The sequence below is a fragment of the Protopterus annectens genome, chromosome 5.part0 (genome assembly GCF_019279795.1).
Source record: "Protopterus annectens isolate FY-2018-M chromosome 5.part0, PAN1.0, whole genome shotgun sequence".
NCBI classification, from domain to species: Eukaryota; Metazoa; Chordata; order Ceratodontiformes; family Protopteridae; genus Protopterus; species Protopterus annectens.
Window position 1 is genome coordinate 356,428,177 of NC_056735.1, and position 13,749 is coordinate 356,441,925.

At 40.8% G+C, this 13,749-nt stretch overlaps 1 protein-coding gene across 1 annotated transcript in view; it reads right to left on the reverse strand.

Annotated features, from left to right (window-relative positions):
* Positions 1-13,749, reverse strand: part of MED14 (mediator complex subunit 14) — a 1,872,212-nt gene that overhangs the window by 160,926 nt on the left and 1,697,537 nt on the right. The window contains exon 23 of the mRNA XM_044071834.1: positions 2,165-2,400. Within this exon, the coding sequence (XP_043927769.1) occupies positions 2,165-2,400 (236 nt within the window). The remainder of the gene's footprint in view (positions 1-2,164; positions 2,401-13,749) is intronic.

The following is a 13,749-nucleotide window of genomic DNA, read 5'->3' on the forward strand; positions in this document are numbered from 1 at the left end:
AACACACACACACACACATATATATATATATATATATATATACATATATACACACAAACACACACACTATACATATGTAAACATGTATGTATGTATATATATATATATATATATAAATATATATATATATGTGTGTGTGTGTGTGTGTATTTTTTTTTCCTAGAAGGCAAGCCCCCGTCAACCAAACCAGAGTGATATCCACAAAATATGAAGTCACATTTTAGTGCCCAATATTTTAAAATATTCTTTCACTCCAACTTTAAACTGTCTAGTGGATTGCCCAGTATAAAAAAATGGGACTACTGTCTCACTGAAGAAAAATGTGCTGAATTAATCTTACCAAAACACTTAGTAACATTGCAAAAAAAAAAATGACCACTGGTGGTCATAAAATGTATGATTATAAATACGTTTCTTTTTAACCAATGCCATAAATAAACTGGCATAAGTGAGAGCAAAGAGGGCACCTATAGCAGTACTCCTAACCTAAATCACTACAAAAAAACGAACTAAAACTAAAAAGAAACCCGCTTAGGCAACCGCTGCTACACACGCTTTAATGTTATTAAATGTTAAAAACTTGTCCAACGCTTTTCGTCTAACTCAATGGTTAGACTTCCTCACATAAACTGCCAAAAATTAGGCATTTAATACAACCTTGTTTATATAGAAAACCTTCAAGAAGCCCGCCAAAATTCAAACCAATATTTGAATTTCTTAAAGTGACACTTTTTACAATTATAAAACCAACAGCCTGTAATAATAAATGCTTAAATAAATAAATCTCTGTTGATTTTAATACCTAGATTTTCCTATTATATTAAAATTTAAAATATGAATTAAAAATGACTAATTCATAATGAATAATAGATCAAGAAAGCGAACCATCTATACAGCAGAAATTAATGTTCATTTATGAAGGTAACATTTTCTTAGTAATGAATAAACCATTTTTTAAAACATTTTATAAAATAATTCAAGTCATATAATATTAAAACAACTAGGGGGAATATGATTACATTTATACATGAATTGATTTGAATCAAGTATGTACTCATTTGATCAATCAAGTCATGTATCTTAATGGCAGAAGATGTATATATACGTGTGTTATTGGTAATATATACTTCGATGTTTGAAATATGTATAAAACATATTTTCTGAATGTTATCCAGAATAAACCTATTCAACAGAAACTTCTTCTGATTAATTATTATGTGTATGTCTTGTTCTATAATCAAAATCAAACAAGCCTAAAATTTACCTCTCTAAACTTCTAAGTTTTAAAAGGCACATAAGGGAACATTTCTCATTGAGTCCTAGATATGTGAAGGCATTAAGTTTGATTTGCCATAAGAGTTCACATTTCTCCAATAGCAAATTGAAGGGACCCCCCTTCATATCTCTTGTTTAATTTGTTGTATTACTTTAAAACAAAATTTATGCTCAAGATATTCCATGGTATGTCTCGCTAAAGCATTATCCTCCTTCTGTAAGTTGATACTTCTCAAATGTTCGTATACTCTATCCCTTAACCTGCACTCCGTTTTTCCTATGTAAAAACAGGGGCACCCCTGGCAAGTTGCTAAGTATACAACTCCTTTGGAATTACAATTAAATTTGCCTTTAACGTATATTTTAATTCCATTCCATTTAACTCCTAACCTGCTGTTACAAATTCTGTCAAAAATATTAAACAAAACCAAGTTAAAATATATTTATGAAAATCATTAGTTAAAATAATTGTTAAAATATATTTATGAAAATCATTAGTTAAAGTAATCTAAAGCTTCCATAATATGTGCTAGGTGTGTACTTTTCTATAAGCTTATATTATCAATAATTAATTTGCATCCTTGATCTTTGGAAGAGATTTATTGTATATACTATATATATGCATTTCTTTCTAGAGAGACTGAAAATGAAATTTACAGATAGTCATGAACCATGTAAATCTTCAAAGTCTGCCTGCTTCTTCACTTGTAACAGAAGTGTAAAACTTTAACAAAAACACAGAAAACAGTCTCACGTTGGTAAATGTGATGATATATATATATATATATATATATATATATATATATATATATATATACACTCTAACATACAAACTGACACTCTAACTTGGTTTGATCAACAAAACAAAAAACAAGTAAGAGCTACTGACTAGTTCCTGCTGAATGATCCTCTGGAGATGCCTTCTCATAATAACAGAGCCAAGGAATCGCTCAAGAGGTGAACACAGGTAGCTGCCAGCTAGCCCTGGCACAAGACCAGGAGTCGGGGAGGGGAGCAGAAGGACATGCAAGGCACTATGAGTGAGAACTGTGGGTATAGATGCTGCCCAAGATCTCTGAGGTAGTTTTCGAGGTGGAGGCATATTGCTAGGTACCGTCTGTGAACCTAGGGGACAAAAAGAAAAAAAAGTAATAATTAAAAACAGCAGTTAAAAAAGCAGTAAAACTTTAAAAAAGCAGTAAAACTTAAGTCAAACAAGAACTTAAAGGCAACACAGGCAATTTTAGCAAGTAATTCTAAGCAGAAATTAAACCATATACCATACTCCTGAAGAAACTGTTAGCTAGCATATAACTGCAGGACTCTCTACTTATGAGAGTTTCATTTAACCTAACAAAGGAGTGCTCAAAATGGTAGAACAAAATCTGTAAAGTTTTCCAAAGGTTATACAAATGAGAACAAAGGCGGGGAAGAACATGAAACCTAATTCAAAAGGTTCTATTGAGGAAACTAATAAAGTGAATCCTCGCCAGATTAGTTTATCTTTGATAGGGGTCTCTGCTGTGGTTAAGCGGTGAGATTTCCTCTTCTGAGGACCCTTTCTCAGCACAAATTACATCTCTCTATTTCCAACCTCAGGGGAGTGCACACTGAAATGTCACACACCAGATACACGTTGAGCTGTCCAGCCCCAATGTCTCCAATTCTGGCTCTCAATGAAACAAATTAAGCACACAAGTAAGATAAACCAAAATTTATTACAGGTACATGGTCAGCTGAAGAACAACTTTCTTTGTGATGCCCCTTAAACAGAGGTCAAATATCTGAAAGGGCAACTCAGAGATGGTAGACTATAACAATCTGAGGTTTAGTGACCTTGGAGTTCCATCTGCACAGTAGGTCTGGGGACTTCAACCCCAGCAAACAGAAAAAATATTTTGCTGTACAGCCAATATGGAAGAGTGTCTTCAGCCCAACAGGTGTCAGTCAGAAGGCTAGCATTGAACTGTACCATACTACAAATTTACCAGACTTACCAGGCAACTGATCCACAGGGTAGGTGAAAGGGCCATCCAAGCAAAATAAAAGGGACAGTAGAAGCAAAATAAGTACCCACTAGGGAGGGACTTGTAGATAAATTAATATGATGGCATCAGACCACCTCCCAAGGAGGCAAGAGCTGAACAAGCAAAAAAAAAGGCTCAGAAAATGCCCCAAAAGAAGCCTGACTCGTAGAACTATTTCTAAACAGCAGTGTTTGGTGAAGGCATGAAGATAATACAAAATGACCATGGCACACATGTCCACAATGGACATATACTTGAAAGATGCAATAGATGTAGCTACACCCCACAGTGTAATGGAGTTTGTTCACCCAGTGACACATAAATGCTGCAGTTACCAACCACTTTAACTGGGTTTAGCCACAACCACGCCCTATTTACCTGGTGCAAAGGTGATGTAAATTTTCTAACTTCCCAAACTCCTTAACCTTCCTTAGGTAACACAAGCTGAAGGTGCATGTGAAGGATATGAAAAGCTCCATCTCCCACAGATTTTGCCCTTAAAAGGAAAATGGACAGATGAAAGGACTCACTTAAGTACAACTCATGAGCCATTTTTGACAGGAAAATGAGGGTCCTTCCAAGGGACACCAGATCCTTATGACCGATCATTTTTGATACAGGTTTATTTATTTATTTATTTTTTTAAAGTTAGACTGGTTGTAAAGGTTCTTTTTAGCCATGCTCTGTTAAACTAAAATTAAATAAAAAAAATCCATTCAACTGTACAGAAAAAAAGAAGTTATGTACTCACTATAACATTCCATCTGAGTAGTTGTACTTCATTTGTCTTCAACCTGTGGGTTTCAGACCCAAATCAGATCTGACACGGCCGCATTTTCCAGCTACTGATCTGAGCTCCAAGCTCCTCCCCTTACCCATAATATCCCGTCTCCCTTCCCCCTTCAGATAGAGTTTGCTACCTAAATAGTACCAAACACCCGACCCAACAGAACCTTATCACAAGCGTGAGTCACACAAAAAAAACCTCCAGATCTCAGACAGGACTAAGGGTCTCCCAACCTACACAAAGGTATACCAACCTTCACTAAGTAAGAAGGTCAGTGGGAAAGCAGGGGTGGGGACGGTTGAAGACAAATGAAGTACAACTACTCAGATGGAATGCTATGGTGAGTACATAACTTCTTTATCTTAAGTAGTTTACTTCATTTGGTCTTCAACCTGTGGGACAGTCCCCAGCTACCAAAAACTCCTGGGTGGCCCTCATGGAAGGGTATTCCGGGGCACCACAGAGTCGAATGATGCTCTGTTTCTAGACATGAAATCCAGTTTGTAGTGTGAAATGAAGGTATGAGATGAGGACCAAGTGGTTGCTCTACAGATATCGTCCAGACACCCTAGACCAGAATGCAGCTGACGTAGCCATAGATCGAGTAGAATATGCCTTCACTTGTCCCAGAAGAGACATTCCTTTAACAGCATACGCTCGAACAATGCAGTGGGAGATCCAGCGAGCAATGGTTACCTTAGAAACTGGCTTACCTAAGAAGGGTTTAGAATAAGACATGAATAGTTGATCAGATTTATGAAAAGGTTTCGTCCTGTGCAAGTAGAATCTCAATGGTCTATGAACATCTAGCAGGTGCAACTTGTATTCTCGTTTATTTTGAAATTTAGGGAAAAAAACTGGCAAGTAGTTTCATTAATATTGGCTTCCAAGGCTACTTTAGAAAGAAAATATGGATTAGTGCGCAATGACATCCTGTCTTTGTGAAAAATCCTATAAGGCACTTTGGTAGAAAGAGCCTGGAGTTCTGATACTCTTCTAGCTGATGTATTGGCAACCAAGAAGGCAGTTTTCCAGGTCACAAACTACAAATCAACTGAGGCTGCAGGTTCAAAGGGTGCGGAGACTAATGACTGTAACACTAAAGTAAGATCGCACGGAGACATAGGGTCCTTAACCAGAGGTCTAAGAAGGAAGGCACCCTTAAGGAAAGTCTTACAAAGTTTGAAAGATGCCAAGGAAGACGTGTTTACCACCGCAAGAAAATTAGAAATAGCTGCCAGCTGGACTTAAACTGTAGATGAGCTGGCACCCTGATGAAATATACTCGCCAGAAAATCTAAGACTGCTAAAAGAGGTGCAGTAAAGAGATCCAAGGCCCGCTGAGTGGCCTATATGGAGAAACGTTTCCATTTACTCCGATACACCTTTGTGGTGGAAGATTTATGAGCCGCTACTAAAACTGATTTAACAGGGGATGACAATCCGGGAGTCCTAATGATCATGGGAACTGGAGCAGCCAAGCAGTGAGCTTCAGACTGAACAGGTCTGGGAGAGGAATCCCTAAGGGATGTGAAACAAGATCCAGAACTGCATCCAACATCCATGGAGGAACTACCAGATAAGACCACAGTAAGGTGAACGAAACTTGGTGAGGCCAGAATGGGGTGATGAAGATCACAGTGTTCCCCAGCCTTTGGGCTTTCTGAAGAAACTTCGACATAAGAGGAAGTGTTTGGTATAGCAGTAACAACAGAACCAAACAATGGATAGCTAAACCAAAATGCTACACGGTCTTGAGATGCCTATAAATCTTCACTACTAGTGCCACAACAACTTGAGCTGAAAATCCAATAATTGCTGTAAAATGTTTAATAAAATATCAAAAAACACCAACGGTACAACTCCAATTCAGTTAAGCGCTTTCACCCGCACACATACGGGCTTCATCAGAACTGAAGAATAGTACTAAAACTTTCATTTAAAACCTTTTTGGCGCCAAAAAAGAATATCATTTAAAGGTACATACGCGTGCCTAACAAAAATTCTAATATTTCTAATGTGGCATGTACAACATATATAGTTCATTAAAACATAAATTCTCTTACAATATTCAACTGTACATTTTGAGTAATGGTTTAATAGAAATAAAATCATTTAATCCTGGGGGTGTAGTGGCATCTGTTAATATCTGCCACCACATTTCTTTATACAACAATAATGTCTCCACCCCTAGGATTTGATTTAATACTGTATTATAGCAAATTTTAAGGTGTGGTTGTCACCATTCTTTTGTATGTGTCTAAACAAAGCATTTTTTTCATCCTTCTTCCTAATATAGTACAAGTGATCATAAATCCGTTTGCTAAACTGTCGATCTGTCTTACCTATATAGTAAGCCTTACATGAATAGCAGTTAGCTATATACACTATACCCTTTGATTTGCAATTCCCTTGCTTAAATCTTAAATTTAAATTATTGAATGATTTGAGAAACGATTCGGGTAATGAAACCCGACAAAGGGGGTGGGATTGTGATTTATGATAGTGTGCCATATGCTTCAAAAATCTTCGCTCTATTACATTCTACAGGAAACTATGAAACAGTTTCCTTAAATGAGATTAATGTAGCTTATAAAAAAATTGACCTTCACATTGAGGAGTTTTGGATAGACAATCGGATAACCAATGACACTTATAATTACATCAAAGTTGAATATCCAGTAGTTGCCTCTTTGGTGGGTATTCCAAAAATTCATAAACAGTTAGATGACCCACCTTTTTGTCCTATTGTATCCGGCAGTCAATCCAAAACTTTCCCATTAGGAGTAGCGATAGAGGTTTCTTTGAAACACATTTACAACAAAATTCCACACCTTGTGAAAGATTCATGGGAATTTTTGAAGAACTTTCCCATTAAATCTTATAAAGAAGACATCTTATTTGCTACTATACATGTTATTGATTTATTTTCCTGTATTCCTAAGAACGAAGGCTTAAATGCTTTTGCAGACAGCATTACAAAATATGCTGAAATAGATTGGGATCAAGCTTGTCTTCTTATAGACATGATGAGTATAGTTCTTAAGCACAATTATATTTTCTATGAGGGTGAGTATTTTAAACAGACCAGAGGGGTAGCAATGGGGGCGGCATGCGCCCCCATATTTGCAAACCTGGTCATGTTGCAATGGGAAGAATCCACTATATTTCAGATTACGTTTATGAAGGATATTAAGTATTACTCCCGTTTTTTAGATGTTATCTATATACTATGGGAGGGTACATTGGATAACTTTCAAGAATTTATTACTTTTATAAATTCTAGTAGTAGTTATTTGAAGTTTACCTCCAAAACTAGCCATGAAGGTTTGGCGTACTTAGATACGTGGATCTACAAAGATGGAAGAAATTTTCAATCTAGAATATATAGGAAGAACACGTTTTCTAATAATTATTTAGAATATTCCAGCAATCACCCCAAAAAATTGCTAAGGAACATATTCAAGGGACAACTAATCAGAGCTATAAGAATGACTTCTTTATATACTGATGTGGTGGATGAAACAGAATATATTAAGTCTCTATTTCTTAATAGAGGTTATGATCCACGAATGCTATCCAAAGTAAATACACAGGTGATGGAGTGGGGCAAAAAATATGTACCATTATTGGGACTTAATATGAATAACAATGAACATATAGGTAGTAACTTCAACAAACAATTGGAGCGAACTACAAATTTTAATAGAGCTTGTGTTACAGAATATGGACCTCACACATTCAAAATCAAAGACATTATGACATCTAATTGGAAAATAATTTTAGCTGATGAAGAGGTTACGAAGATAGTAGGAAGTCATCCGTTATTTGTTAATAAAATGGGGCCTAATATTAAAAATTATTTAGAAAGTGGTCCTATTATTTTTAATCCCATCAGTAAACACACTAAGAAGTGTGGTATGTGTAATTTATGCTACTCTATTAATCTATTAGTGTATATAGCTAACTGCTGTTCATGTAAGGCTTACTATATAGGTAAGACAGATCGACAGTTTAGCAAACGGATTTATGATCACTTGTACTGTATTAGGAAGAAGGATGAAAAAAATGCTTTGTTTAGACACATACAAAAGAATGGTGACAACCACACCTTTAAATTTGCTATAATAGACAGTATTAAATGAAATCCTAGGGGTGGAGATTTTAAGACATTATTGTTGTATAAAGAAATGTGGTGGCAGATATTAATAGATGCCACTACACCCCCAGGATTAAATGATTTTATTTCTATTAAACCATTACTCAAAATGTACAGCTGAATATTGTAAGAGAATTTATGTTTTAATCAACTATATATGTTGTACATGCCACATTAGAAATATTAGAATTTTTGTTAGGCACGAGTATGTACCTTTAAATGATATTCTTTTCTGGTGCCAAAACGTTTTTAAATAATGAAAGTTTTAGTACTATTCTTCAGTTCTGATGAAGCCCGTATGTGTGCGGGTGAAAGCGCTTAACTGAATTGGAGTTGTACCGTTGGTGTTTTTTGATATTTTATTAAACATTTTACAGCAATTATTGGATTTTCAGCTCAAGTTGTCGTGGCACTAGTAGTGAAGATTTATAGGTGTCTCAAGACCGTGAAGCATTTTGGTTTAGCTATCCATTGTTTGATAAAAAGAAGTGGAGGATAAGCATAGAGAAGACCAGGAGGCCATGCATGTACCAGTGTGCCTCTGGGGGATTCAGAGGGAAAAACTCATTGCATTTCACATTAGAAGGAAATGCGAAGAGATCACAGCAAGGATGACCCCCACCTTAGAAAGATTTGTTCCGCTACTGAAGGATTTAGAGACCACTCGTAAGGCATCAGGACAGATCTGTAGAGCCTTTCCGCTAAAATGTTGGACCGCCCCAGAATGCGCATTGCCACCGGAAAGCAACCAGTAGAGATCACCCATTCCTACACTCTCGTGGCTTCTCGACTGAGAGGCTAAGATCTGGTTCCCCTTTGTTTGCTGATATACCAGACCATTGACATGTTGTCTGTCTAAATTGCAATCATCCTTGGAGGAAGATGAGCATGAAGGGCCTGCAATGCAAGAAGGACCGCCCTCATCTACAGTACACTGATACGCAAGCTGGTCTTGGAAGGGGACTATATGCCTTGAACTGTCCTGCCTAAGCCATGCCCCCCACAACATAGCTGGAAGGCATCCGTGGTCACTGTGGTTTTGGGAAAGGCAGGATGAAAGGAGCGTCCCCTGAGGAGGTCCAGGGACAGAATCCACCACTAAAGGGAGTCCTGCATAACCTTGAGATCCGCACAGTAAAGGACAGAGGAATATCTAACAGGGACCACTGGACAGCAAGCATCCACTGAAGAACTCTCATATGAAGACGAGTCATCGGCAGAAGATTGATCATGGCTGCCATGGAACCCAACGCCCTTAGGACTGTTTCTGGCTGTCGGGAGCTGGGTATGAAGAATGTGCAACATGTGTAATCTTAGACTGTGTATCCTGTCTGAAGTGAGGAAAACTCTCATTTGAATAGTGTCCAACCAAGCTCCAATAAAGTCTAGAATGTATACCAGGGCCAATGAAGACTTGTTCAGATTGATGTTGATGCCCAATTTGTTTGCTAGCAGAAGGAAGTAATCCTTGGCTTGGCAGAGTAGATGCTTTGAAGGGGCAGCAAAGAGCCAGTTGTCCAGGAAAGGGAAGACCTGAATACCCTGAAGCCTCAGGTGAGGCACTACAACCGCCATCACCTTGGTGAACACCCTGGGGGCTGTGGTGAGACCAAAGGGAAGGGCTCTGAACTGATAATGATCGTCTCCCAGCCGGAAGCAGAGAAACCTCAGAGAGCGCCTGTCTATCTTGATGTAATAGTACGCATCCTGGAGGTCAATCGAGCATATCCAATCTTTGGCCTGCAGAAAGGGCAGGATGGATTGAAGAGAGTGACCATCTGGAACTTTGCCTTGGCTACTGACAAGTTCAATGTGGACAGATCCAAGATGGATCTGAGGTCCCCTGTTTTCTTTGGCACCAAAAAGAACCTGGAATAAATGCCGGATCCGGACTGGTTTAGGGGGACTGGGTGGATGACTCATTTCTTCAGCAGCTTTCCAATTACTAGCGCTGCTTCCTCCCTTCGCACGTCTGGGAAGTGCTTGTTTGGATAGGGCAGTTCCTTGAACGGAACAAAATATCCTCTGGAGATGATTTGCAACACCCAACGATCTGTTGTAATGGACTCCCATGTTGTTGGGTGCAGCAACAGATGATCCCCGACTGCTTCCAGAGATGAGCAGTCGGGCAATCCTTCAGGGCTGCTGCCCAGGTTTCTCAGAGAAGGGTTCCTGGGACCTGAAATTTCTTGGACCCCCCCCTTGCCTCTACGGCGGCGTCTATCGTAACCCCCTCTGCCTCTGGGGGAAGGAGAGTCCTGAGCATCCCGGGAAGATGCCTGAGACTTACGGAACCACAACTTCTTTGTCCCTAGCTGATTCCTGGAAAAGGATATTTGAGGGGGTGAGAAGCGGAGTCTTCTCATCCTACTCGCTCTGGACTAGTGTCTCTTTGATGGATTTCTGGACTAGTGTCTGACGGATTTCCTGAAGAGGGAAGGACCATCATACAGGGCATTGGTAAAAGACGCCTTAAAGGGCTCAGACAACTGACACAGCCGGAGCCAGTCATGATGTCTGATGGCAACACCTGTACCAGCCAACCCTGTGGCTCCCTCTGTGGCATGAGAGAGCAGTCGTATGGACGTATTCGCAACCGCTTTAAGAGTGGCCATTTGGGAAGAGAATGTCTTCTTGACCTACGTGGACATGGACTCTGGGGTCAACTTTGTGACTTCCCTCACAAAGGTCTCAATGAAGGCGAATGATGTGTGCCATATAGTTCGGCACCCTCACCGAGAAGGTCGCTGAAGCATACACCCGATTCCCAAAATGGTCCATTGCCCTCGATTCCTGATCAGGAGGATGAACCGTGGAGCTCTCCTGAGCGAGCTCCTCCTTAGTGGTGGCTGCCACCATTATCACATCTACAAGGTACCCCTTGTTCCAGTGCATCCTGTCTGACGGTGGGCTCAATACTTTGTTAGGGTGCTTGGGATGGACTCTAGGGTGTTAGTTTCCTTCCATGCCCTAGATGTTATAAGATCCACTAAAGAATCTGCAGGAGAGGACACTGAAGATGTAGATAGGCCCGAGCCAAATACCTCCAGGAACACAGACTCGTCTGAAGTCAGTTTTGGGGCAGACTACCCCCCCCCCCCCCCCACTGGCGGAGGAGCTCCATGATGTCTCCAAACGAGACAACCTCGGGGGGAGTGACCATGGGGAACCTTTCTCTTCCACCAAGACTGTGTCTTCAGTGAGGGACTCTGGTGGAGAGTCCAAGTGCCTTCTCTTACACATCTGTTTCCCAGGCACCTCCTCAGTGGGACTCTCTGAGGAGGACTTGTAAACTTCTTGTTGTTCCCTTGGGGGAATTTCCTGAGGCATCATGACCACGGGCCGTCCCTAAGACGTCAAGATGGTCGGAACCACATTCAGAGAAGGGGGGTCTGGACGGAGTCAGAGGACGAGATGGTCAGAGGTCTCAACACCACGAGAAGCCTCTCCACCACATCGAAGTCGGAGGGGGAACGAACCTCCTGGGAACTACTGGCAGGGGCCGTTCGCCCCTGACCCGACAGGGGAGTCGGAGCAGATAGGAGCAGAGACTCCAGGAGGCGAGATGCCAAAGGGAATGCTCTGCTCTGAAACACTCAGAGCCGAATGCACCCCCTCAGATCCGACCCCGAGGTTACGGCTCAGAGCTCGGATCCGACAAGCTCAAGGGAATGGCCAGCAGCAAGGTACATGGTACCGTTGGCACCGACCTCTTGACCCAGAGGGACCTCGGATCCAAAAGCTCTGAAACTGCTGGTCAGATCGGAGGAGTTATTAAACATAAAAAAGCTGCAAGGAGCCTCCTCCGGAGGGAGAGGGCGCCGGCAAGATCCCCATCTGGATCTGAGTGCGAATTACCCTCCGCATCATCTTGTCCATTTCCTCCTCGCTAAGGCTTGGGGTGGAGCAGGGTGATGCCACCAAAACTGGTCGAGAAAGCCAGTGGAGAGAGGACCTAGCAGGGGACCGGCTACGGGGTTCCTCGGGCTCAGGGGAGAACCTCAGAGAACAGAGCTGAGGAGACCCAGGCCTAATCGGAAGGCCTCACTTTGGGTGCTGGACCTGCATGCGATGACAGATAGAGGGACTGCTTGCGAGGCCTTTCTTTTTTAGTCTTATCCTCTTCCTTGGACCTCTTGGTGGAAGTTTCAGTCCCAGAGGCCGGGGAAGAGGAGGAAAAAGCAGCGTCCACTGCTCCCCCAGCAGGGGAAGAAATGACTGCCATCCCCGAGGAGGTAAGCAAGCCTTTAAGGATAAGTTTGTCCCACCTGTCCTTAAGTGCTCTGGGGTTGAACCCGGCACAAACAGAACAGGGGGACTTAAGGTGGTCTGCACCCAGGCATACCATGCAAAGAGTGTGGCCATCTGCTGGAGAGAGCTTGTGGTCACAATCTGTGCATTTTCTGAAACCTGCTTTTGGGGCTTCTGCCATCCCCGCACCAGGCATGCACACGCACACACTAAAAGGTACAGACAGAAAGGAGAGAAAAACTTTTTTTTTTTTACCAACGCAGATGCAGAAAGGTAAAGAAATAGAGAGAGGATAGAAGAAATTTGAAAAGTTGGGAAAAAAAAACTTCACTTACACACTTCAATAAACTTGGAGCTTGGACCACGTTTGTTGCTATGCTGGCAGCAAACGAGATCTGAAGGGAGAAGGGAGGCAGGGTGTATTATGGGTAAGGGGAGGAGCTTGGAGCTCAGATCAATAGCTGGAAAATGCGGCTGTGTCGGATCCGATGTGGATCCGAAACCCACACGTTGAAGACCAAATGAAGTAAACTACTTCAGATCTAATGTTACAGAGAAAACTGTTACATCACCAACCAGACAGCAAAGAGCTGAGGCAGAGCACAGATACTACTTTGGTTACATAAATGATGTAATAAGGCAAAAGGTGCAGACTAATGTCTTAACCATACTAGAAACCACAACCAGAGAAACCCTAACCATGTGTAAGAAACTTATCCTTAAAACTAACACAGTGAAGAAGATATCCTGATTTGAAATGGCAATGAGTCTCCTAATTTTGGAGTCCTGTAAGAGAATACTTAGTGAACGTGTCTTGATAGTATTATGGTAAGGTCAAAGTCTGTCAGCTTGAATAATAACTACAAAGTAAGTTGAGAATGTTTTTATCTTTAATAGGGAATTCACCACCTGGTTTAGCAACCTTGTCCCTTATGGATAAGGACACCATGTAAATGTTTTGCCTGGCTCGGGGTTATTCATACTTAAATTATAAGGACTAAAAACTTCATGGGAATCTAGAGCTAGGCTTTTAAAGATCTTCATGGATCAATAGTCTAGTAAGTACCTATGAACTTAAGTGGGATAGACCTTATGCGACAGGATACTGCCGACTAATATCAAAAAGGCATGTTTTGGTCTCATGTGTGTATAAGTGTGCTTTTTAGTTGGGTGATCTGGGGATGCCTAGTATAAAATGACCAGTTCTGTTTAATATCACTTGTAAGGGACTTAGTTTCTCATGCTTGATT